This window comes from Falco naumanni, chromosome 1 (genome assembly GCF_017639655.2).
Source record: "Falco naumanni isolate bFalNau1 chromosome 1, bFalNau1.pat, whole genome shotgun sequence".
Lineage (NCBI taxonomy): Eukaryota > Metazoa > Chordata > Aves > Falconiformes > Falconidae > Falco > Falco naumanni.
In genome coordinates, this window is record NC_054054.1 from 35,574,349 (window position 1) to 35,601,616 (window position 27,268).

Sequence of the window (27,268 nt, forward strand, 5' to 3'; positions counted from 1 at the left end):
AAAGTGGCTAAACATTTGTTTAAGGTACAAGCTATGTTATCCACAGACCCAAAAATTTCTAGAAAGCACTTATCTTGATATGTCTAATATCCATAAAGTTTGACGGCTGGTTTTTCATACAGGTTCTACTGGATAAGGCAGAAGAAGAAGGCAGGTGGGGTATTTTGAAGTGTGAAAAAAGGCCCCATGTTTGTTTTTTTCGAGGCTGAACTTTCTTTTCAGTTCCTCACCCTGCTGTTCGTGCAGCTCGGGCCAACCAAAACGCACACAGACTGAGGAGCTGCCAAGAGCCCTTATCAAAGCGTGTAGCCATTTCTCACGCGATTTACGGAGGCGCAAGGCTCTTCCCCGCTGCGAGGGGGCGAGCGCTGCCCCGGGACCCCCACCCCCCGCCCGGGGCCGCTCCTCGCTGGAGAGCCCGGAGGGCTGAGGGGATGGAGCCGGTCTCCTCTCCCGCCCTTGATCTCTGGGGTTCCTCCAGGCACCCGGGAGAGGGATTTAGTGACCTACTCCGCCCCTGCTCCCCCCGCCCAGGCAGCGCCGGGCGGCTGTCGGTCACACGAGAGGGGAGCGGGGCGGGGGGGAATGAGCCGCAGCAGCGGCAGGAGGAGGAGGAGGAGGGGAGGAGGGAGGGCAGGAGGGAGGGAGGGAGCGAGCGAGGGAGGGAAGGAGGGAGGGAGGAAATCGGGCAGGTGACACCGCACTAGGTTGCTCCGGCTCGGCGGGCGCGGGGCCGGCGGCAGCAGCGCGGCAGCCATGCATGTCAATGGCAAGGTGGCTCTGGTCACCGGCGGGGCGCAGGGCATCGGCCGGGCGTTCGTCCAGGCGCTGCTGGGTAAGGGCGCGAAGGTAAGGCCCGGCGAGCGCCCCCTCCCCTCCGCCTCCGCCCGCTGCCCTCCGGCCGGCAGCCCCGGGGCTCGGCTCGGCTCGGCTCGGCGGGCCCCCCCCGCCCAGCCTCCCTCGCTCCCGCTCAGGTAGCCCTGCTGGACCGCAACGCCGAGGCCGGGCAGGAGAGCAAGGCGGCCCTGGACGAGCAGTTCGAAGCGCAGAGGACGGTGTTCATCCCGTGCGACGTTACGGACCAGGAGCAGCTGAGAGGTAAGGAGGAAACTGTCAGCGCTGCGCTCCGGCGAAACATGCAGCAACCTGAAGGAGCCCGGGCTGCTGCACCAGTAAGTGTGCCATTCAGGTTTCTGGAGGACAGCCTAATCCCAATCGCTCCTGACAGTGACTCAAAAAGGATTTGTTTCAGAACCTGCAGATGTGAAATATTACCATCAGCATGCGTGTGTTTCACCGTGTTACTTGGCACATCGTAAAGAAAAGCCAAAGAAATCATTTCCATTGAGTGCTGTGTGTGACATTTTTGCATGAAAGCCTCTGCAGAAGATAATTGTTATTTTATGAGTAATATATATATAAACTTTAAAGCAGAGACTAGCTTTTTATGAGGCTTCAGTACAGACTCCAAGCTGCATTCCCTCATCACAGGGGTAATAAATTCTGCTCTGGGTTGCAGTGCTCTTTCCGTACAGCACACTTACTGTGAACGTGTGCTGCTGTAGCTGAACGCACAACTGGCAAAAGCTGGTACATGGCTTTATCATGGTGTTAAACATGGGATGATAACATTTCACATACATTTTGCAGATACAGGGAGTGGCAAGGAGCTTCCCTTGTGTGATTTGCATTTGTGTCTTCACTTAGCGAACAAATTGTGCTCCCTAGTAAGTTCTTAAGAGTATTGTATAACGTTGATGTACCCTCCACAGTATTTCATAACAGGCACATCACTTCATCAAAGTTTCATTATTAAATGATACATTCGTATGTAGTGACTCAGATTCAGATTTTGACATCAGTTTTGTCAGTGCCCTTTTCCCAGATTCACTCGTGTCAAGCTAGATGTGAACGTTTTTAGTTCTGCTTTTATTCACTATGCTTCACTGGCTGCTTTCTCAACAGCGGGGATTGAGCATGTCCATTCCTCTTTCACAAAATATTGCAGCTAGTCCAGAATTCAGCAATATTGCTCGCTGCTCCAAGCTAGCATGATCTAATTACAAAGCCTTATATCGTCTGTTTGTAAAATAGATGCTGGACTTCAAATTTGAGATATGCTGTCATCAGCAAACAAAGTTTTTATCAGCCAGGCTGATTATTTTTTATTATTGTTATTTGATTATGATTTTGATTCTTGACTTTTCCTTCAGGTGGGAGGAGTAACCTAGGAGGAAGAAAAAGCATCCTAGGGGTAGGAATAGCATGTGCTGCAGCACGGGTGTTACCCCAGTGTGTTTCTCTCCCTTGATTCCTCCTCTCTTTAGTGCCAGGCTAGTGCAGGACCAACAGGGTGTGCGCTGGGAACCGCAGTGAGCGGGACGGGTCAGCGAGGGAGGTTTTGGAACCAAGTTAGTAGGAAAAAAGCAATCAGAGTAGGATCAGAATGGGCTCTCGCAAGGAGCGAGAGCAGGAACAGCCAGCTGCTGCTTCATACACATATCTGATACTGCATTATTCCTGCTGCGGGTTTCTTAGTGTAAATTTGCAATTATGTCTTACAATACTTTGGGGCTTCTAGGGTATTTTTTAGTGGGTTTGTTTGTTGGTTGGTTTTGTGGGTTTTTTTTCCTGCTTTATTTTCCTATTTTTTCACTTGTAATTGCAAGCTACCACTTAAAAAACTTAGATTAATTTCACTCCTAGTGATTAAAGTTCTTGGTGGATGCATCAAGTGCTGTACTTGCTTTTTATGTTAAAGGTCATGCGTGTGTGTGAATAAAGTTCCTTTTATTTTAACTTTAGCCCTTTTGGTATGAAACAAGTCATAGTACTAAGACTAGTATCTGTAGTTAGATGAGGCTTATGGGTAGGAAGTCAGCTGCTTCCTCTACTCTCAAGTCTTGCCTGTGCTTTTTTCTCTGGTGGCTCTTTCATATAGTCCCCTACAGAACTCTTCTATCTTGTCCCACTTTTGAAAAATCACTATATATTTATTTACTTTTGCTTTCCGTGAATATTTAAGAAGCTTATATAAAACTGCTGTTTGTACTTACTTTCCACTTTTTTCTTCCTTCTCCTTTAAAATCGATCCTCTTCTTAATTTTTAATTTTTCTTCATCTAATATTTTGCATGATCATCTGCTTTTATTTTTTGTAATTCCAGAAGCACTAACTAGTGTGCAATGCAAACAGAGAATTATTCTACCTTTGAAAAGAGAACGACAAGTGATGGGTGATGAATGATGATACAGTAATGGGTGGCTGGTAACTTTATTGAGAACTTATAATGAAATCCTTCTTTTTGGGGATATGTAATAGATGGGACTACTGTAGACAAGTAAACTTTTACCAGAAATATTCCAAGTTTGGTAATCATTCCTTATTTTAACATAGATATGCAAACAGCTGAAAGATTTGGCTTTTTTTCTCAATATGTAAACTAGAAAACTACAATTAGTCAAGACCGTGTGATTTTAATAAGTATCAATTGGCAAGAGTACCATTATCCATGGTATTTTTTGAAGGCAAAAGATTCTGTTAAGAATGAGGTTGATGAAAGATGCTATTTAGAGAAGGCTGAAAATTTCCAGAATTTGGGAACTAATTGAGGACTGAATTTGTATTTATTTTATTCATTGAAACTAAGTTAGATAACCAGTTCTGCTCCTAATAAAGCCAGAGGTTTCCAATTGCCCTTGCTGATACAGGACTGGAAAGATGGGAATTGATTGAGGAGTTAAGATGAGACAGCAGAGAATGCATTAGTAACAAACATAACAAAAGCCAAAAAGGCAGCCAGACAAAAATAGAGGCTTTAGTAATATTAAAATGGTCTAGTACAGAATAAGAATGTTAGAAAAATCTGTACATTAAAGGCAGATGGACAAATAAGCAGCTGCCCAGCTCTTGTTTTGATGACAAGATGATGACTGTGATGGACCTCCAGCATTCAGACAAAGAAAAGGCTGCAACAGTACTGACCATCTGGTGCAAGAAAAAAACTTTGTAAACCCTGCAACTGCTGCAAAAAAGACAAGTGTCTCAAAGCAGCTACTGTCCTACTGATTGACCCTAATAGCCAAAGACTAAAAATCAGAGAATTAAGATGGTCTTGGGATCACCTTTTAACTAAGTGGTTTCATTAAGGCCTGCCAAGCATAATTTCAGCATACCTGAAACAGTCTAGGTTTTTAATCAGTCACCAAATGCTATCTTTTTGTATCAGTATTGGAGTGGTAGTGTCTTGGTTTACATAATAATAAATATTTAGTGATGAGGAACAACATTTAGAGGGAAAAACAAACAAGCTATATATAGATATGTCAGACAATGTCTGCAGTCATGGAAAAATCTTAGTCTGGAATGAACATCTGGAGGTCATTCCATCCAATTATCCTGTCAAAGCAGAGCCAGCCTAGATGAGTTTGCTCATCACTATGACATACATCATCATGTTTTTCCATACATGTTTTTTATCTTAGTTCAAACACTGTCACCTGGGAGAATACAATGTCACTGTGGAAGTTTCCCAGTCCTTTATTTTGAAATTATTTGGAAGACAGGTCACTGTTTTCACCAACAGAAGGAAGATTTGATTTTGAGAAACACATTATTAAAGTTACCTGACAAGTAGGATGTATAACTACTTATTCATAAATCAATATATTTAAACAAGAATTATGATGAACTATTTGTAGTTGAAAGATTCATATTAGTTATATTACTAAGAATTGCATTCTTAGGTTAAATTCAGACTCAACCAAGAAAACTTTTACGAACACCTGATGCTTTCGTTTTTTATTTAAAATAGATGGCACGAAATCTTGAGTTCATTATCTATATCAAACTGTTACAAATCAAGCTATAAATGCTTAATTTATATAATCAGTGTGCCAAACTGATTATATAAAGCCAAAATGTATGGGTGTTAGGAACTTTCATTATCTCCTGTTACCAAGTCTTATAAAACTGAATGAAAAGGCAACTATGGTATCTTAAACCTTTCAGTTTTTCTGAGTATGTTTAATATTGGTGAGCAGTTAGATAAATAATTTAATTGAATCTTGCTCATTAGTGGTTAAGAAAACAGTGAAGAAATTTTGGTGGACTAACAAAGCATTAATTTGTATGCATGCATTATATTTTTATACCTTACTTTCCAGAAATACTAAGAAATTTCATCCTTGGATTTCACTATAGGTGCTTTCAAAAAAGTAATTGAACATTTTGGAAGGCTGGATATTGTGGTTAATAATGCTGGAGTGAACAATGAGAAGGACTGGGAAAGCACTATACAAATTAACTTGGTAAGCATTATCTCCTTTCACATGATCATACTTCAGTATTTGATGCTGGAATACACTTAGCAGCCCCTGGCTTGTATGGAGCATGCCATATTACAGAACATTAATTATTTGATTGGCAAGCACAGCTATTGAAATAACAACCATGTAACTGCACATGTACTAACCAATAAAAGTGTGTGATGGGTCCTTTAAGTTGTCTACCCAAGATGTACAGCACTGTGTACAGGTACTCAGGCTAACACCAGACAACATTCTTTTTCTATAAAACTCAGTGAAATCCCAGGTGTAACTTATTAGGAAAAATTTCTTCACCAAAAGTGTTGTCAAGGATTGGGACAGGCTGCCCAGGGAAGTGGTTGAGTCACCATCCCTGGAAGTGTTTAAAAGACCTGCAGATGTGGCACTTAGGGTCATGGTTTAGTGCTGTGGATTTGGCAGTGTCAGGTGTACAGTTGGATTCAATGATCTTAAAGGTCTTTTCCAACCTAAGTAATTCTGTGGTTCTGTGATTCTGTTCTTTTTGTCTTATTACCAGTCACTAGGCTGAAGCAGACTGTAGGTGGGTTTGAACCATCTCAAGTAGCAGAAAAACTGGAATTCAAGTCTTAGAAATCTATATGCTTAACTATCAAGCTACTGCCCCTAAAAATTAAAAAAGAGACGTTTATATAGTGTATACATTATTGTACAGGTAAGTTCACCACAAATGTCCTAATGACTTAATAGCTAAAGGTTGAAAAATTTCATCAATACATGCTGGTGACTGGCATAAGAACATCTAAAATGGTCAAGCAGAGTAGAAGTAAAGCCATGTGGATTAAATCAAGGACACTCTAAGAGCCAAATATCCTAATTTATCTTTTAATTTAAATATTCTTCCCCTGTCTAACCCTGATTCAACTAACTAGCTTATTTCCATAGGGCATTTCTATCTAGTTATGGTAATTTCCATAAACCAAGATATAACATTTTCTACTTTTTACTTTTTAACCACGGAAGAATAACAGCTGCTGCATGTAATACATTATATTGATTGGTTCCATAAAATATTTTTTTCTTCTTGTACAGAAAGGAGCAAAATATATATGAAATACATGATTTTAAAATGTCTCTTTTGCCCCAACACTGGACATTTGAAGTATCCCTTGTATTGTCCTTAAGAGCAGGAATAACTTCTATGGCCACACATTCTGATATACATTATGTGCATATTGTCTACTTTAGAAAAACGGACAAAAATCCTCTACATGCCAGTCTTCATCTTAGTGATATCACATATATTGATACAACAAATATTCCCTCCCCAGTTTAAAGTACAAAGTACAAAAGTAGAGCAGTTCAGAGCAAGATAAATCAGAACAAACACATATGGGGTGTGTTCTTTATGGCTAAAACAGTTCACAGAACCGGTTGGTCTCCAGGAATGTTTTTAAAGGAGTGTAAGGAAGTTCCCTGATAGTACTGCTTGAGAAAGCATGAAGAAGAGAAATGAAGAAGCAGGTTCAAAAAGTGGGACTTAATTTCAAAGGAATAAGAGGGAAGAAAACACAATTCCTACTTTTATCCATTACAGTTTCCTGAGAGTGAGAAAAGACAGCTTGATAAAAATGGAGGGGAAAGAGTATCAACTACTAAAAAGATATTTCTGTTGCAGTGATTTTCACCGTTTTGCTGTATTTTGTGCTAAACAACATCCACCTTTTCATTACTTCATATATATTTCTATTAACTTCTTTAGTGAAATATTCCAGCGATGCCATTCATTCCACACCTGAAAACTCCAAAGCTGATAGCGTTGACTTGATCAATATCAGCTTGATCAATGGCAGCTTCAACTACTCATATCCATACAAATGTACACTCTTGTTATTATGGTACATAAAAAAAGATCTTGGTGACCATACAGGAATTCCATTTTAAATGGATATTACCAGCGCAGTTTCAACAGTCCATGACACACAGACCCCCATGCACAGAATAGCACAAGGACATATGACACACACATTCTTATGAAGAGTCATACCTACAGTTCTCTAGCATGACAAGAACAGCGTTCCTTGCATTCAACATCATAAGAACTTCATAAGGAATCCAAAAATTTTATAGTCTAACTTTTTTCTCAAGTCCCTAAAGAAAGAAAAGTGCCCACATCTTTATGAGCCTTACACATATGTGTTAGTTAAAAAGTTTGGTGTTCTAAGAAGCTTCCCTAATTTTATCTTGTGTTGATGATGTAGGCTTTCTGGAACCACTGTAATTATAGTGGCTGCTGTAATTACAGTATCTTTTCTCTTTACAGATGCACTTAGCACGTTTTATACTAAGACAATCCCAAAAATTATTTGCAGGTTCCTTTTATGCTTGTATCAGAGGTTTCTGCACACTGAGATAGGTAGCAGTTAAATGCAGCAGTATGGGTATCACATATGCTTACATTTTAAATATTACCTGAATCAAAAGTACAGAAACACATTACATAACTTTTGACTATTGTTTTCTTATCCAAACAATTTAATTATTTTGTAGATATATTTAAATGGATTCCCCAAATGAAATTAGACTCGTGAAAGAATCTGACAGGAAAATCACGATTATCTTCTGTTTACGTGTTGATTTTGCATGTATTAACGCATTATTCTGGCAAAACTTTAAATTGCAGGGCACAACTTGGGCATGCCAAAAAAACCCAGTCATATGGGATCCAATTATTTAGGTGTTGCCCAGAAAGAAGTAGAACTCAAATACACACATAAAATTTGTTCAGGTGCATGACAATCTCATCCTTCATTGCCAGGCAAAACGTGGTAGGGCCCAACAATTCAAAGTTTTTACATTTTTTAAGGGTTTGCATAATTTAATTCCACAAATGACAAAGGTAACAAGTTTCTGTGAATTTAAAAAGAAAGTCCTTTTCTAAAAGCAAGTCTACCTAACTCAGGGTTTGTCCCTGCAAAATACTTAAATTGGTACTACACAGAAGAGAATGCAACACTGTATATATACGGGTGGCTCTGTTCAATACAGCTTATGGTGAAGAAAAGATTCCAGCAATTAGCAAACCTTGCAAAATCAATTCATTTGCTCATCAGTAAGGAACTATTCCTCAAAAGGCCAATTAATGTCTGAGCAGAAACCAGAAGGGTAACTAGGCAAACTTCAGAAGTGACTAATTTTATTTATTTGGGGGACAAAGACTTCATGATCATCACAAAGCTATTCCATCATGCAAGCCATAAAAGGGATCCCCTGCATGTTTGCTGCAACCTTCTTTGGGTCATACACCTTGCTCTCCTTTCCTAGTGTACCCAGAAAAATGACAAGGACTGAACTTCCATCCCTAAATAGTGTGACCAGGACACATAGCTGGATTCAGCAGCTGGGAATTACCATGAGGTCCCACAGTACAGACAGAGGCAAGCATCGTTTCATAATGCTACCAACACAGAAACAAAACAAAACAAACAGTGCTAACTGTAGAAGATAAAATGGCACAGATAACTAGTTTACCAAGCTTGCATTCTAAGACAACCAGAAACACGGCAATTCTGTTGTTCAGTGGCCTAGCTGCTTATTCTTCAGCATAATTTGATGTCAGAAAGAGGACTAAGTGCCAAGGGAGAGATGTGGCCATCAAAAAGTGAGAAGTACCACTTACCTTGAAATCAGTGGCATGAGGGTCAATCCCCTAAGTGCATAAATCAGCTTGTAAGTATAACTATTTTTGTTGTTCATATTACACTAGGAAGGACACAGACTTACCTCAATTGCCCTGTAAATCAATGAACTTCTTAGCTTACAGTTTTAATGTATGTTTACAGTAACCAATATTGAAGTACAATGAAAAAAAAATGTCTTTCAACTAACTACTTAAGCCCAGCTAGTCAAAATGTAATACTAGTCCTCTGTCCTTCAGGAATTGGGGGGGTGGGTTTATAAAGAAAGCCACACGGTAAAACACTAAAACAGTGTTTTGTTCCCATGTTGTATAAAAGCTACTGATTTCTAGTAAATAATCAAATCCTACTGCACATTCCTTCCTTCTTTCTGGTTCTCCCTCCCTAGGCTTCTTGTTTTCTACAGTTTGAGCTAGAAATTGAAATTCAAAAGCCTGCAATTTCATTTCATGTAGCAACTAACCTATACATAGGAATGCCAAGGGACTTGCATGCTTGCTATAACCTGTCTGCTTCCTAGAAAATCTAAATTAAAGACAAACTCAGTCCCACCTTCCTGTCTAACAGCAAAATGCTAAACTTTTCCATGGATATCACTAACAGCACTTAATTTCAGACTTTTCAAGTTTGTCTTACGCAGTTCATAAAGTACTTTGACATGTTTCCTTATAGATAGCCATCAATTTACAACATCACAGTACGAAAGTCAAATGATCTTGGGTCAAATTCCAGCCTTGTGCTAACCTGCTTTATGAAACCACAAGTCAATGGCTCTTTCATTTGTTTTCTGTTCGGTATCCCTAGCACTGAACTGGATTAGCTCAGAAACTTACATAAAATATTAGGACTGATAACTGATTACCATTTTGTTCTCTCAAAGGAATTCATATTGCCTTATCACCTTAATAACTACAGTCATCTTCAGCACTGAAAGAATGCAGCTATAGTTTCTCAGCATAAAATATTAGCATGCATAACAAGACAGCAGAAGTATCAGACAAGATGTGGCAAGGTATATTAAATAGGTATAAGAAACAATGTCAGTTGGAAAACCTGCCTTGAAACACTAGGAAAAAAAGCACTGTGTACTAAATTACTTTCAAAACAATTGTCACTTGCAAAGGATGATGATTAACAATATTCTGGGCACCATCACTAAAGAACACACTTTTATTTTGTAGATCAAGGTAAAATGAAACACAGAGTATGAAAATTGACTTACAGTCGGAATACAAGAACATTGTACAACACTTGGTAACATTGGTTCCTAACACCAGAAAAAATGAATTAGTTCTCTATTGAAGAATTGGAGTCTTACTGGAATCAGACTTTAAATACATAATTTCTTTTAGAACAATACAATTAAAACTATCCAGCTGTGGGATACATAGAAATGATAAGAGTCGCAGATTTTTTTAAGGTTTGTTTCTGGTTTTGATGTTGATACCTAAATTGCCATTTAACCATTTGTTAAATAAGTTACTGATTACTGGTATGATACTTCCAACAGCAATGGCAAACGATTTGAATATTTGCACCATTATTTTGCAAAGTTTACCATGCTGTCAGATACTAAGTTTTGGATTTATTATTGCATTTATTACTTGGTGCTTCAGAATGTCTGATCTCCTCTAATGTAAATCATTTATGGAAGTTGATACTAGGAGATATTCCTACACTCACTGTTATAACTTCATTAGAAAGAATCCTAAACTTTCTACGGACAATTGAATAGTAAAATTGCCTCTCCTGGGAGCACGTTCAGACTTGCAGTGCACCTTGATGATCCATATTCATTATGTGCTATAGTAAAACAATGTATTTTGTTAAGAAAACAAACAGCAGTATCACTAAGATCACAGGTTTTTCAACAGTGAGTAGGACAACCATTTAGATTATTTTCTGATTTTAATGACACTAGTTTACAGTAACCAGGAGCAAAGAAACCTAGTTGAGAATCAGCTGTCCCAATTTTCCCTTTACCTGCATTTAATTGCAAATTTGACTACTTTCCTACTCTTTGTTCTTGACATGTTTATGGACAACATCCATGCAGCTAAATGCAGTTCTAAACAAAGGAATTGTAAAAAATTCAAGTCTAAAATGCAACACGCTTCCTTGTACAAAGTTAAGTATCCCAGCATATTTTCATCTTAAAACAAGTCAGACAACTTTTTTTAATTACGTAATTTTAAATTTAACTTTCCCAGAATTTCTGTTTGCAACAAACTATGAATTATTGTTGGCTATGAGTATGGGATTAAATTATTATTCTTAAAAGTATACATGGAGAACTACACAATCTGAAGACACCTTTAGTCTCTTTCCATTTACTGAAAGGCAAATTACAGACATTTGTCATCATATCCCAAAATGAGGAAACTGGGCTGCACAGAACACATCATTCTTTGCCTGTCTTACTTCCTATTGTCTGTTTCATGGTATAGTGAAGTAACAGCTGACAACCTTTCTTCTAGAATTCAGACTCAGTATTCTGATGTCAATCGATAAGAATCCAAAGTCACATTTCATATGAAAAGATGTCTGAGGCTGCAATTTAGGCACTTGCAAAGATGGATTTCTTAACAAAACCGAAAACTAATACGCTATTGTTCTTTGGAAAACAATAGTCTAAAGACTATTGTTCTTTGGTACACCTCTTTCCCATCCGAGGGTTTGGCACCCAGATATGAGAGCCACACTTTATCATCTCAGGTGGATCAACAGGCTCGACCAGAAGGCGTCACTAAGGCTTCTAAGCACACATTGTATGACTTCTGTACTACAGTGAATTCAGCCACAGCTGTTCTTCCCTGGATAACTATGGAGAGGACTCTCTCTCCTGGAGAGGGGAATTCTGGCAAGACAGTGGGAGATCTCTCACAGCACGCGTTTCATCTGAATTGCTGTCTGCTGAGTGTGCAGACAGCTGGGCTCTTCCCACACTGTATATTTGGTTCAGAGTTTATCTCCAGAATAATTCTTCATGTTATCAGCCCAAACATCAGAAACAGCCACGTCACTGCAGATCAGCCCCAAGATAAGGTTTTTTCAAGGGTAACAGCAGGTGTAAGGGCAATATCCAAATGAAAGTCTGCATTTGTTCTGAAGACAACCTCTCACAATACCTACATAAAGGAGAAAGAAGGCTTCCCCAGCCACCCGAAAAAATGCTAAGTTAATGGATTTAGAGAGAAAAAAAGAACAGTACAGAGATTTTGATATAAGAGTCAAGCTACCCACTTTTTTTCTTGTCTTATAATTGTGGTTTGGCCAGGGACTCATCTAGCTCTATTATCTCTTTGAATTAGAAGGCTGGAGGAATAGAAAAATCTTCAAGGAGCCCCAAGCTACTTCCTTCTCTAGCTGATTTATTCCCTCTAATCACCTTAAGCGGAATTCTCTTTTTCTGTTCAGCAGGCTGAACCACTGCTCCAGGGTGTGATAGGACCTGCACCTGCTCTCCATAGACATCATTAACCCCTGCCTTTCTAAAATGTCTTGTGTACAGCCTATCATGTGAACATGTTAAAAACCGCCACCCACCTTAAGTCCAAGTCTAATTTCAGTTGAGCTGCCAATGAGTTTATGTTCAGAATAAGTATGCCTCACAGCAACAGTCCCCGGCATTAATGATCTTGTTTTTCAATAAATTCTTTAAACTTACATGTGACAATCAACATTAACCAGCACTAGACTGCATGTATAAGGGCTCTGCTACTTTCCAGGACATGCAAGAGAAATCAGATTTAGCATGGCATTTGTCAAGCCATTGAAGACAGTTCTTTGGAAAGTTTCTTTTAAAACATTTCATGAGTAACTTTCTTTTGGATATTAATCAAAACATTATTAAAAACCATGTTGCCTGAAACAAAACTTTCCAGGAGAGAAACAAAAAAAGCTTTTTATGGGAGTTGTTGGGGATTTTTTTAAGTAAAAAAAAAAATATTGTTTGAGAATTTTGAATTATTCATATTTTGTGATTTTTTACACTATTCCAGGAAATAGCTATACTGAAAATATATTAATAGTGAAAATATCACATAAAATGCTGCAACTATAGAAAATTTAAAAAGCTGATTCATTATCAAAATTACAAAGCAAACTTGGCAATGAGGTCTCAAGTTGTTTTATCTCTGGCAATGGGCAGCTTAATTTGATGTTACTTGGAAAATGAACAAGCGACATTAATAAAGCAGGACATCCAGTCTTCCAAATCCGACTCGTATTAAAACCAACAAACATGAAGGACAACTGAAATTGAATTAGAAGATTTACTTTATGTGTTTTAACATGTATGTCTAAAAATATAAGCTACAAAAATAAAATGTAATACCCACCCATCTTAAAATTATTTCCAATTTTACTTTGAGATTTTAAATAATAGCACACAAATATTTAACATTCTGATTTTAAAATATCTTTTTTTTTCCAGTACAACTAGCCACTAGCCATTAGGTTTTAGGCATATACAGATTTTTCACTGTGCTTTTTTATTCCTTTAGGAAATTTTTGTCTCCACGGTTTACAGTTCTGTAGAGTTCCCTGGTCAAAAATAAAAAAAAATAATTATGCACAGATGTGGAAATACTTTTAGGGCCACTTCATCTTTTGAACATCTTAATTTATTTGGGACAAATAAATAGCACTAACAAGTAATAAAATACAAATGGAATTCTCGTTTAAAAGTGGAAATAATATTTCCTTAAGAATAAAAAGTGACTCAATGCATTTGTTCATTTTAAGTAAAAATTGCAAACCAAATGTGAACGGATTGCAGGGAGATCTAAAAATAAATAAATAAATAGATCTGTAAATAATTATGACATTCATCACTAATGCGGTAACATTACAACATTTCACTGAAGCTAGTATCTTCCACAAGCAGCATCATCTGCTGCCTTTCTAGTATAACTTGTTAAAATCTCAGGGAAAGGGACTGACTTACTCTCTGGGAGAGACTCTCTCAATTCGTTCAGGAGGCTGAGAACCCCAGGCTTGGTGTATCTTTAGGCATCTCAGTTTAAATGTCTAAGGGTTGGTGAGAGGAATCCCAGCAGAATTTCTGAATGCAGTAGGGTTCAAACACATATTTTAAGGAATCATGGTTACACAGTTCTCAGTAAATTTCTTCCTCAAAGTTTTCTTTAAAAAAAACCAACCTAAAACAATACTTTTAAAAATCACATTGCAGCTAATATTATCCTAACAACATTGTACATCTCTTAGAATGCTTTTTTACCTTATCTGTATTTGTCTGTTTGGGCTAACTTTCATTTGAAAGGAATGGTTAAACTCCAGTAACTTCACTCAGAAAAGAATACAAATTTTTAATATCCTGGGTCCAGAAATATATCACATAACTTAATCCTAAAAAGCGTAAATTTCTCATGCCTTGAGCCAAACAGAGTTAGAAGTGTGTTATCTTCAGATTAAGTGTAGACTTCTATAATGCCGAGCAGTGCATCTAAACAAAAATGCTGGGATGTGGATCAATTTATCCACCAATTTTATCCTTAGATAAAGTATGTGTTTCATCTGTAAATTATTTAGTTATTCTTTATTTCATTTTCTTTACAGCTTTTATTTCACATTGTAACTTTTTAGTATGACTATTGATTCTTAGTAAGAAAAATAATTAAGCTGCTATTATTTCTATCCACTGTAATTGTGCTTCTGAAGTTAGAGTTGCATTACTGTGGAATGTATTCTGTGTTTATAATCTTCAAAGTATAAATACATCACTGGTAAAGCAATGCAGGTTCTAGGCACCACAATTAAAGCAAGTTTCAGTTTTTAGAAGCTCAAATATTGATATATTTTAATATTGATATTTTGAATATAATTATCCCTTTCCCCCCCCCCCCATATCAGACATCTGTGATTAGAGGAACATACCTCGGCCTAGAATACATGAGAAAAGGAAATGGAGGCAATGGAGGAGTAATCATTAATATCTCATCCTTAGCAGGTCAGAATATTTTCTGTATAAACACTTTCTACTCACTGGTTTGTTTCTGAAATAAATAAATCTTACTGATCCATCATACTTTTTCTTCTTTCTTATGGCTCTTCTCTGTTTATTCCAATTTTGATCTGGTTTTCATCATAGCAACAGAAGTAATATCAAAGGACCTCAACTTTCAATTGCTTTTATAAACCCAGTTCTATGAAAAAATCAGTAATTTTCTTAATCTGTAAGTCTCATTTAATAATATTAAGTATAATGTAAACAGTTTATTTCAGGTTTCAATACTGTCATAGATTGAGGAAAACCTAACTAGCCTGAATTCATCATGCTTATTCAACACTTCAGTATCACTGCTGAATTAAAAGATAATGTACACCACACTGTAAAAAGCAAAGTGTAACATATATAGACATAATCTGAATTCTGATTTACTGTAAATTTAATTATTTTTTATATTATAAAGTATTTACTGGGTGTCGAATATGGAAAATCAGATAATCTTTTTCACAGAGAGTGACGAAACAGTAACAGGTCCTCCATTCAACTCCATAGTAGCACAGCTGTAGGAATATTTAAGATCAGACTGTATCTATTTTATTAATAAAGATTGTCACACACCAATTTATGTTCCAAGCCCCCTCAGATGTGATCTACCTCTACTTGAGAAGCCATAAAATTAACACTCATATTTCACTGAGCTTAAGCAAGCACATTCTTTGCTCACTACTTATCTATGCTATAACTGTATTTCAACTTCTTGGCATAAAAATAGAATTATACAGCTTCTAAGTCAGTCAGAGTTATTGCTGCTCAGTTGTGAGGCAAAATTCTGCACCCTTTCCTGTAGGTACGCTCAATGTTGCAGTAGCTGGGCTCACAGCAAAAAAGCACAACTGCAGAGGAAATGGTAAATGGAGAACGATGTCACCTGGCACCCTTCCTCAAAAATTGTGTGGGGAAATAATTGCATTCCCTCATGCTTGTTTGAAGAGTTTGTTCTCTTTTGCTACTGTCATACTGTCTGGGAAAAAGAATACATAGGCTAGCTTACACTTGGATTGTCAGTGCTTTCTTTGGTATCCATGCAGAATACCAAATGATAGCAATTTTACTCCAGTGTACTCCTATGTGTTTTAACAATGACAAGCCAGTAAGACAGCAGCGGCCGTAGTTCCTGACTGTGGATAGGTATGCATGTTCTGAGTATTATTAAATTCTCTTCTAAACCTTTGCTTTTGTGCTGAGAAGTCCAGTTCACCCCGTTAACATAACGCATGTGGATCTTGAGGGTCTGACTTAATACATGCACCTATCTCATATGGGTGAGGGGTTCTTTATTAAAAGTCTCCATGTTCCTTTAAGTCAGCACTTGCAACACTGCCTAACACTGCCTACTGCCACCAGTAAGTTTACCTCCGCTGGCTCAAATAGACATTGTATGGGGACCAAATTAACCCAGAGAAAACTGCTATTGCAGTACGAGAGTTCATCAACACAAGTAAAAGATTAAACATTTTCACAGAAGTGCTGATGCCCATGCAGTGCCTTAAAGGCGGGCAGAGGTAGCAAGTTGTTTGATTCCTTTTCTAACTAGTCCCAAAGGAACACAAAATTTTGATTTTAAGACCTAACAGCTTGGCTGTTCTTGGTTTGTTAAGAGCTTGTAAGTGCCATTTTAATTATTTGATTAAAAATTGCATATATTTACTTACTTTTTAACATTAATATTGTGCCATAATGATCACGGGTCAAAACAAAAGTGTTCTTTGCTTTGTTTGTTTTTACAGGGCTTGTATTTAGTACTAGTTTCCAAGGTCATAAGGAACAACACATTATAAAAACTGACATACACTAATTTTTATTGTTTATTTATTTACTACTATTTGTGCTTTGTGACTCTAATTATCCTTTCCAGTCTGAAGGTCTAAGTCCTGCAGTTTATTCCATATATAAAAGACAAACTGCCATTGGCTTGCTTAAAATTCCATTTGAGTGTTTTCTTTTCTCAGATAGCTTCTGTTGATCATTAAACTTTTGAGTGGTTTTGATCCCCTCGTCCAAGTTCTCCACAATATTTTATCAGATACACTCTCCAGATTGCAAATATTCTTGTGTCTTGCTGAGTAGCAAGAGTTATATTTAGTGCTTATGTAATATTTAATACTATTTGCTTTACACGTTAATTAGTTTCCAGTTCACCATGGGACTTTTGCCAATGATTTGAACTAGGGACAGAATCAAGCCTTACTGTTTTGTATTTCCAAACACCTATGGAACTACTTCAATGATTCGTATGAAGTAGAAGCTTAAAGTGTTCAATCAGCTGGATAAAAGCCAGAGCATCCACCCTGTCTTTCCCATATTGAATCTTCCTTTCTTTAGTGTCCCCACAAGACAGGACTAAGTAAGAAAGGGAGAGAAGTATGTAAGCACATGCAGCAAGCACCAAAATCCCAACCCATTTAAAGCTGTAAAACACTCTTAATTTTATGGGATTTGTGCATTCATATCAAAAGGATGTAATGCTGCTGAACAACTGAGATAATGGGAAATGTGGTTTACTGCCAACTTTGTCCCATAAAACATAATGCCAATGACTGCAGGTTTTTGCATTGTAATAAAGTTCATTTTAAAATCAAAAAATAAAATGTTCTAAAATTTCTTCTGTAGGAAGCTATGCATTTTAATTTTAATTTTATTTAACAGAACAGCTACAAGCACAGAAAAAGCATACAGAAATAAATTTAACTCATGACATCATTTACATGATTAAATTTAGCATTCTCTCTTACCTTTTGGTGCCTGGTACCTGTACACTTTTAGTAAGTAAAGGGGGAAGTCATGTATGTATGCACTTTTGTTTTGACAGCTTTCATACTTTCAAGAAGGTATTCTGTAAAACTGAATTTGTATCTGTCTGGATTCTGGCAGATAAAAAAAAATTAGTTATTCATAAAGAACTTAAAAAATGGTAAAATGTTTAGCATAAGATCACACTAGGTTTTTTTGAGAGGTTGTTCAATGTGTAGTGTATCTGGATACCTTTCCAAATAGCCATATTGACAGTTTGATTGCATGCAACTTCAAGCACTGAGGCTCTACAAGCAGCCAGTTTGTCATCATATAGAAAGAAACCTTTAGCCTAAAGAAATACTTAAAGTAACCCTTCACAGCAAACAGATTTCTTTAGGATCTGATCCTATATATATTACAAGAACAAAGCTGAGTATATGGTTAACATCATTGAGTAATGGCAAGACTCTTTTTTTGATAGAGTGGAACAAAGGTGTGACAGGCTGTACAACTGGTGCTTTCAGTTCTGTGTCATGAAAATGCTTCTGGTCCCTCTCCTTTGTAAAAAGGAGGATGCTGAGCAGAATCCACAAGGATGAGGTTAGAAAATTTAGAAACTTCCCTTGGGACTTCGGTTCACTGTTGAAAACTTTCCTAGAAATGACACAGCTTAGAATTTTTTCTAGGATTTCTGTGTTTTCCTTGTTTTGACACAGATCACGTCAGTATAACGGACGTAACAAATGTGACTGTGTAATTCTCCCTGTTCTTAAGAACAGGGTATTGTATAACCCCTTTAATAAATTCTCTCATCACTCTGCAGGACCACCATGCCCCTAGCTCCTTTCCCTAGTTACACATCAGCTTCTTCAAAAGAGGCTTTGGCCTTCAAAAGCACACTGTAAGCACATTCCATACGCTTTATCCAGACTTGCCTAAGGGCAACAAAGGAGATTTCTGTAATGTGGTTTGGAAAGACATTTCATTTCAGTAAATACAGCTAAATCTTGCAATGTTATTTATTTATAAGCATTCTGTGTTTTGCAATAGGCATTGATAAGTATATTTTATAAAACAAACCTAATACAGAAAGGAAAACAAATTACTTTGGCAATATTTTCCAGCATACAGAGAAGTACACTTTTGGTTCGCTTTTAAATACGTTCCATCCGCTTGCCAAAACTTACCTTTCAATGTTTTCATGTATCTGTTCCATAAACAAGGAAAATTTTAGAATTTTAGAATGCCACACAATACCATGATTATCACATTAGAAAAAATGTGAATATTTTAATGGAATATTTAAATGTTTTAACAGTGAATATATTTGTCTACAGCGTAACTGGGAATAGAGCTTGATCACTGCATAATCACAGTGTAGCAGCAGTGCTTTCTGATGAACCCAAAGCTTCTGTGAGATCAACAGCTCTGGTAGAAACCAGACTGTGGTTCTTTATTCTGTGCCATGCTCATCCAAACATGAAGTACACGCTTCTAACAATTAATGAAACTTAAAGATATCATCAAACAGAAATTATATTTGCCTCTAGCCACCTAACAGTGCACCCATGGAACAGTGGGCAGAAAGGTCATCTAAAAGCCAGTAAATCTTGTTCAGAGAAAGAGACTCGTTCAAATCTCTGAGGGCAACATGTTCAGTGGTAAAGCACACCTGGGGAAAAATTACTTAATTCTATATTCATCAAAGCTTTTCAGGGGACTGAAGGGAAATACTGGTTTCAGCAATGCTTACTGATATAATTCAAGCTTATTTAAACTACCCTCTACCTCCAATACTAATTTCTCAAGCTGTGGATACTGAAGCTATTGACCATGACAAATAACCCATTGTAGTGAGAAGCCTGACACTATGTTTCAAATGGTAGAGTGGTCTTGACACTGTAACAACAATGGGACTTGAGTATAACCAAGGGCAAGACCTGTCTCTTTCAGCCTGCCAGAAACTGAGAGAAATAAAAAAAAGAATAATTAACACTGGCACACAGGATTACTACTTGTCTGCTTAAATTGGTTTTGGTAAACCAAAGAGCACCTTCAGTCATCATGAAAACATTTGCATTCAAAACCTAATTCTCAGTGAATGTTGTTTGAGGGGAGAAGGAAGTTCCCCATCTTCTCCCTTGTAACAATTCAGTGATGCAGCAACATTCAGAGAGAGGAACATCTAGGCATAGTTGCCTCCCTTTGCTAAGAGAAACATAAAACCACAGGTACCGCTTTCCAGCAGTACACTGCCCCATCACCATCCATTAGAACATCCTCCCCTTCCTCCCCCTGTTATTTTGTGCACAATGTTCTCCAGTCTGTCACTTCCATTCCATTTCGCATAAGACAATTAAATATTCATGGTAGCAGCAAACAGAATCCAGATTTTTCTAACAAATGAATGCCCTAATACGCTATGAATTCATCTTTGCTCACTGGTTGAATAAATGCTCAAGCAGAGCAAGCTCAATGTCACACATTGTTTCATCCCAAGACACTTGCTAGCAGTGTCCCTAGGGCACACTGTTAGCAGATCGAGGTTCAGCTCTTCCCAGGGCAGGGAAGTGGCTCAGAGCTGGAAATCCCACACCATAGTTCCAAGTACTGAACTCAGGAACAAAAATGAGACAGGACTGTCATAGTTTTGGTGAGTGATGCTAGGAGTTGTTTTCATTGTCACTGCTTTGGCTGAAAGTGAGGCAATTGCTTTCTTACTGGTTCTCCACTTTAGCAAAAATAATAATTTCAGTTAGAAAATAACTGGGTTTAATACTTCAATTAAAAAAAAAAAAATTGTTCCCCCCTTCCTGCCTAGTTATTCCTCCTGTCTTTTGACATTTAAGTCTTTGAATCTTATTCCACTTTATCATTGTGAGCTGTGCCCTTCCTTCGTTTATTTCTTGACTTTGTTTCTCTTCCCTCTCAAGTAATAAGTCATTTGTCTTACTGTGTTTAAAAAAAAAAAAAAAAGAAAGAAAGAAAGAAAAGAAAAAAGAAAAGAAAAAAGACCTTTAAATTACTCCTCTGTATTTCCTAGTAGATTTCATCTTTTGTATGTCTGTTACCTGCAGCCTCATTGGAATGTTTTTTTCTCTTTAAAACATGTAAAACTACTCAGGAGTTTGTTTTTTTTTTTAAAAAAGGATCACTTCTAACATGCTAATATTCCAATGTTTCCAATTATTTGAAGAATGGTGATGATCATCAAAAGTCACCAAACAGGAATATTAACCCTTCATTGTGACCACAACCCGCAGGAGACAAAAGCCATTTTTCATAGTGAGCTTCACAATCAGAAGCATAACACATTAATCCAAGCTAAGAAGATAAATACAAATTTAAGAGAACCACCACTAGGTTAAGTTCTTAATTTCCCGCCACTGGATAGTGCTAATAACAGTGTTGCTTCCACTGGATCACCAATGTAGCTTGTATACCAAGATAAAGCCTTGAAGCTGTCAGGATTGTAATTAGAGCTTTGGACCATCATAGAAAGTGTTTTCCTTCAGACAAAATGCATTCCAGAGCAAAGAGCCCATGCAAGTCTCTGGCATACATAATTTTTTCTGGCAAATCCCTACTTAAAGCTATCTCCACTGAGATAAGTCACACCCCTTCTTGATTATATCACTTAAAGAGATGAAATATGAAGAATGAAAAACATACTTGAGATATTAATTGGGATGACTTCCATTAGAATCAAACATTAACACACCAAAATCAGTATCCAGTTTTACAATACCACATTCAGGAACATTGGCAAATTTCATCCTCTAACTTCAGGACAAGCTGTGGTTTGCTATTCACAAAACCCTACCTTTCAGGTGGACTACAGCACCCATTGTGGTCCAGTTCAGCTGTCATTGTGTAGTGGAAATTGTTGGCATAATGGGCAGAAACGTATATACACTCATGGTCTCTCATGTCTCCTTGGCCAGCTTGTTGACATCAAACTCAGCCTTATTAGAACCGAGTTCTTAATTTTCCTCCAAAACCTGTTCTATTCTTTCTGTACTATAAATGATGATTTTATGCTCTCCTTCTCCCACCATAAAGGTTCAGCAGTCATTTTTTATTTTGCTTCTCAATTTCCTTACAGAAGATGGCAATGATATTACCCAGGATTGTTCTTTTTCCTGTTCCCTTCTAAAAATCTTCATCCTGGCTTTTCATTCCAGAACCTACTGTAGGAGGTACCATATCATTCAATCCTTTTCAGCCAATCTAATTCAGTCTAGAAAACACTTCAAAAAGCTTTCCTATCCACACCTCTCCTTTCATTTCTTTCTGCTCATTATCTGAGATCTTCTTATCGTTCCACTCCCAGTGTTCACTCACTTATCTCTATACTCTCTCTGCACTGAGGTCTTACATTCACTTTTTAGTGCTTTTTCCATTTACTTATTGCAAAATGGCTTCCTTAATTCACTTAAATCTCTTTAAAAAACCTATCACCTATGAAATATTATCAGAGTAATATTATAAGTAAAATAAATTTCACAATGCCTCAGATGGTGGATCAAGTCTGAATTACTTTGCTTCTTTGAGCAAAATGCACTATACAGAAGAGTATGCATTTGTTACATACGTTGTCAAATAAACAGGCAGGAACAACATTGCGCGGGCAGATGTATTGGCTTCACTCAGCTGCGCAGCACGCTCGTTCCTACCTTTTGCATCAGGGCTATGGGAAAAGTTTTATCTGAGGCTGTTTTGTCACTATTCCACAGAAGCAACATAAGCAAGGGATTTAAGTAGACGTTATGTTTTGATATATTACAAAGATAATAAATCAGTTACAGTAGTCAAAATGGATTTTACCATTTCCCTTACTTTTGCCCACACTTCCTCCCTAAAACCACTGTAAATGATTGCAGGTGGCTGGTTTACATACCAACAGCTAGGGTGTCAGCAATCAGAGTTTATCTAAAATACTTTACATAGTTTATATACTTTAACTACTTTACAGATTCATAGAAGGCTCAAAAGTCTCATCCTTGAGTGTTTTCTTCCAGATCCTGTCCTTCATTTTAAGTCATACTACACAGATACAACCTTTCCTCTTCAAAGTTACACTTTTTATTACTCTTCTTTTGCCTCCTCATGTTTTTATCCATCTCAAATTTTTTCCCAGCCTATCTCAGATTACAAAATACAATTTGAAAATTTTTACTAATCTATACTGTTACAGCTCTATAAATCCATCACTTTTTACATTACAGACTTATATGTGTGTTTAAAGTAATCATGAATAGGAGTACCCAACATCCTTATTCAGCTACCTTTTTATTTTAAAGGACTCATGCCTGCTGCATTCCAACCTGTGTACTGTGCTACAAAGCATGGTGTAATTGGATTCACACGATCAATAGCAGTAAGTATGTGTTTTTGAAAATAGTTTCAGCAGCAACTTGGGAACATCCTAAATTTCTCATGTTCCCTCTCTCTTATCACACAACTGGAACTAATTTTCTTAAAGAAAACAAAGTGTCTGAAGCAGTGGAAATTAAAGGGAATCCAGAGATGCAATAAGTAAGGCATGTGTGTGTTTATGACTGCTGTAAGGTTTTGGGAGCATGGAAGAATGATGTTGCAAAGTAATTTAAGGACAGTCAGAGGAGCCCAAAAGTTTTATCCAAGCATTAAAAATATTTTTCATAACTTTATCCCAGTCATCTAACATTTTGGCTTCCTTATTCATAACTCAGGTTGATGACTTCTTTTATCATAAACAGGCACTAAAGCGTACAAAAAGTGATGAGCACAAAAATGTTTACCATTATTTGTTCTCACCAAGACTTAATATGCTGAAAATATAAAATGACACATTGAGGATGGGACATGTTAGATGCCATATGGCCACATAGTAAGTCTTAGCCCCTGACCACATAACTTTCTAGTTAAATTGAACAAGCAGTATGATAAAATAACTTGGAGGGAGCAAATATTATTACTTTCCTAGGCTAAGCTTAAAGATAGACTACTCATATAAGATTTCCAATCTAATTTCCAGAATAAAGCACCAGAAATGATAATTTGGATAGCTTATCCATATTTTATGCCCCCAACCCCAATCAAATAACTTCTCTTTTAGATTAACCTAAACAGATTAGTATAGATAAGTGTTGCATATAATATTAGCCACAGCATAAACCTGACACCTGCTTTTCCATTTTCTTTTTCTCATGATAACATAACCATCACCATGTAAGTTCAAAAATAAAGGGTCTGTTAGAAAATGGGAAGAAATGCTGTCTCTATGGAACATGAGACTACCAAGGAGAAAAAGAATAATAAACACAACGAATCACTGTGTGTACCAGAAAAGGCAGTACAGCCTAACATTGGGCCGGTATGATACAAAACATCTAGGACTGCCGTTTCTTTTCTCCTCCAGACCAAAAGAGCAGGCTACCATATCATGAAGATGACACGTGATTTAAATAATACCAGAAAGGATTCCTGCTAAATGTTAAAATAAATAGAACTCATTGTTGAACAGTTATGGTTATTCTTGGATGTATCATCTGTAGTTTCTAAGTTCTGTGCTATCGCTAAGTTCATCCAGCCTTCAACATACGCCTGGATGCTCATCAGACTCCTTTGCTGCACACATGCATCAGTAGCACCACAAGTGAAGAGTCCTACCATTCCCAGCACAATTTGTGCTGCCCGTTTTCATCATGCTCCTGAACTGCTTCCTGAAAAAACTCCTGACTGTTTCCTGGAGTTCACAGGGGCTTCCCTGTGAAGATGCTCAGTGGCAGATTCATACCTTGGCAGGGACAATAGAGCAGCTGGAATGGAGTAGCATTACAGTTCTAGGGGTAAAGATCAAATCGTATTTCTGTTGACGTGAGGGAGCTAAATACAATCCTCAAGTTAAATCTCCATTTGATTTCACATAGTTTTCTTTTAATAAGAAAGTTCATATAAAATTGGAAGCATATATTTGGGAGATATTTTTTCATTTGGTTTTGCTTATGAAAGTTGCGTCATCACCCTCAAATACTGTTAACGTACAGGCCAATAGCACTAATAAGAAAAATTTGGGGAAAAAACAGCTGCATGGAAAGAAGAGCATTGATTTCTTGTAGAATTGTTCTCCCTGCAGTGTTTCTTTTCTAGTAGTCTAGTACAATTACTAGAGAAAATGTGCTTCAAACCTAGTTGTTGAAACAAAACAATCAGTAGTAATAAAATTTGCTTGCTAGGTAAGGTTTAAGAGTACTCAGTGGCAAATCTCATTCTTTGAAAAATTACTTACACAATACTCTTCTATAATGCTGATGACAAATGCCTAACTTTTTCTCTTTTCTAGTTAGCTGCTAATATGGAAAACTACGGTGTGAGACTCAACACAATTTGTCCAGGATTTGTGAACACACCAATTCTTCAGTCAATAGATAAAGAAGAGAATATGGGACAATATTATTCATATAAGGATGAGATCAAAAATATGATGCAGTTCTACGGCGTGATGGAGTAAGTCAAGTCAGATACAGAGGGTTTTCGCCATCTGTTAGTGAAGAACAAGCACGAACAATAGCACTTTCAGAAGAGTTACAATAAAAGGGAAATGCTGCCTCAGATAAAAGCCTATCAAATATGTCATCCTGTATACAAGGAACAAATGGCAGATATCTAAGGCTATTTTAAGACTATCACCTATATAGCAATATTTCCCTTTATGCATTCCTATTTCCCAAAGTGAAAATCAAATTCCCAAGTTAAAGGTGATGGGGTGTAGTTTTTAATAGCCCTTGGCATTCTTCCATAAATTTGTTTGATCAGGGTTATTGTGAAATACAGGGTATATAATTTGTACTGAACTTCCACAAAATTTGCAAGCAAACCAAGGTAAAAATCAGACCAAGAACTAACAAAACTGGTCTAAGCTCACAAGAGACCAGTAGCACCAATGATGGATCAGATCATTTACCTAGCCCATCACGGTATGGCCAATAAAGGCCAAAAGCAGACAGCTAGGAAAGAGTGTGAGAACAAGCATAAAGTGATATTTTCTTAACACTTTCTTGGCCTCTAACAATTAGCTGATTGGGTACTTCTCCACAAAGGAAATTGTATGACTGTGTTGTTTCACTTTTTCATACGTAAAATATATTGTACCTATTGACCACAGTAAACTGCATGTGACAAAATTCTCCTTAAGCTAATTGGTATGCCAGTCCTGCTACAGAAACAGGATAAATCAACAGCAAAGAGCTGCAGAGGATTGTGTAAGGATTCCTTCTGTCCATTGCCATGAGAAAGAAGGAAAAAAGGAAAAAAAAAAAAAAAGGAAGCCCATGGGCAGCTGGATGTCCACTGGGATTTAGCAGCAACTACAGCAAACAAACGATTTGCAAAGTTGCTGCTTTATGTTGTATGCCCTGATTGACGAGACTGGATTTCTCTCCTGAAGCACTCATACCACCTCTGCTTTTCTTGAAAATTAATTTGTTCAAATATCAGTTTGTTTCATTTTCAGGTACATAGATTTACATTGAGTTTCTTTACTTCTGTTTTCCACATGTTCTATTACACCATGATTCTGAAATAAAAACTTTTTTTTTCAGCCCATCGATAATTGCTGAGGGACTGATAACTATAATTGAAGATGATACTCTAAACGGAGAAGTTATGAAGATTACAGCATCCCAAGGGATTCATTTTCAACAATACAGCCAAACACCTTTTACATCATCAAAGAGATAAATAACTGGTTTATGCTAATTATTTTTTGCTTTTCTTAAATGTATAAAAAAAATTAAAGAATTATTTTTGGAAAAAAGGGTTAATATTGTATCTAGAGCAGTGGCAGTGTTCAAACATTTGCATCCTAATAAGAAAGAGATGGACAAGAAAATCTGGTGTGGTAAAATGTTACCATCCTGGTTTGATTCTATTAGTACTAATAATAGTATTTATTCAGATAATTATTCAGTAGAATAAATACACTGCTCTGAAGATTTTTGATTATGTAGTAATAGGGGCCAGGGTTTTTTTTTTTCCTTCTGGTAGTTCTGATCTACATACTCCAAGCCTATTTTGGTGGACCTGACTTACTTCATATAATTATTTTCACTGTCGTAAGCGTCTACTTACCTGTATCTTGAATTCTTCAGTACAGAAATTCAGAGTTCAGGAATCTAGAACACAAATACCCCTATAAGGAGTTAAGAATTTACTTTTTCTTAGGAAACATAACATAGAACAAGAGGCAAAATTCTCTTTCCTCACTTGTATATGCAATTGGATATGTTGCATATCACACAAGTACAGGGTTTTTTATCTGCTTTGATTTTAGCTATTTATAAATTAGTTCAGAAATATTCTTGTTTTCTTTTATGGATATATATATATATGAATTTTCGCTCTCTGTATATACAAGGATGAATACTTTGGCATTGGTTGAAATGTCTATTTACTTATCGAATCTCATTTTCTAATCATTTAAATCTAATTTCTTGCCTTGGCTGATTGAAACCTCAATTAAATCCTGAATAATCTGA

At 37.1% G+C, this 27,268-nt stretch overlaps 1 protein-coding gene across 2 annotated transcripts; it reads left to right on the forward strand.

The window, feature by feature from the left end:
• Nucleotides 1-684: 684 nt before the first annotated feature.
• Nucleotides 685-27,268, forward strand: HPGD (15-hydroxyprostaglandin dehydrogenase). Of its 2 annotated transcripts, XM_040588842.1 has the most exons (7): nt 685-849; nt 975-1,098; nt 5,203-5,309; nt 14,858-14,954; nt 23,051-23,127; nt 25,075-25,238; nt 26,333-27,268. In XM_040588842.1, exons 1-7 carry the CDS (start codon nt 757-759, stop codon nt 26,469-26,471), a joined length of 801 nt encoding a protein of 266 aa, XP_040444776.1. In that variant the 5' UTR covers nt 685-756; the 3' UTR covers nt 26,472-27,268. The 2 variants fall into 2 exon arrangements, with proteins under 2 accessions (XP_040444776.1, XP_040444785.1); XM_040588851.1 differs by lacking the exons at nt 23,051-23,127; nt 26,333-27,268 and having other exon boundaries at nt 25,075-25,191.

Bases quoted from the DNA above. Each gene is read 5' to 3' on its own strand.
- HPGD (XM_040588842.1), top strand. From the start codon at position 757: ATGCATGTCAATGGCAAGGTGGCTCTGGTCACCGGCGGGGCGCAGGGC. The intron at 5,310-14,857 runs GTAAGCATTATC...CCCCCATATCAG, and splicing joins GCACTATACAAATTAACTTG to ACATCTGTGATTAGAGGAAC. The intron at 25,239-26,332 runs GTAAGTCAAGTC...TTTTTTTTTCAG, and splicing joins CAGTTCTACGGCGTGATGGA to CCCATCGATAATTGCTGAGG.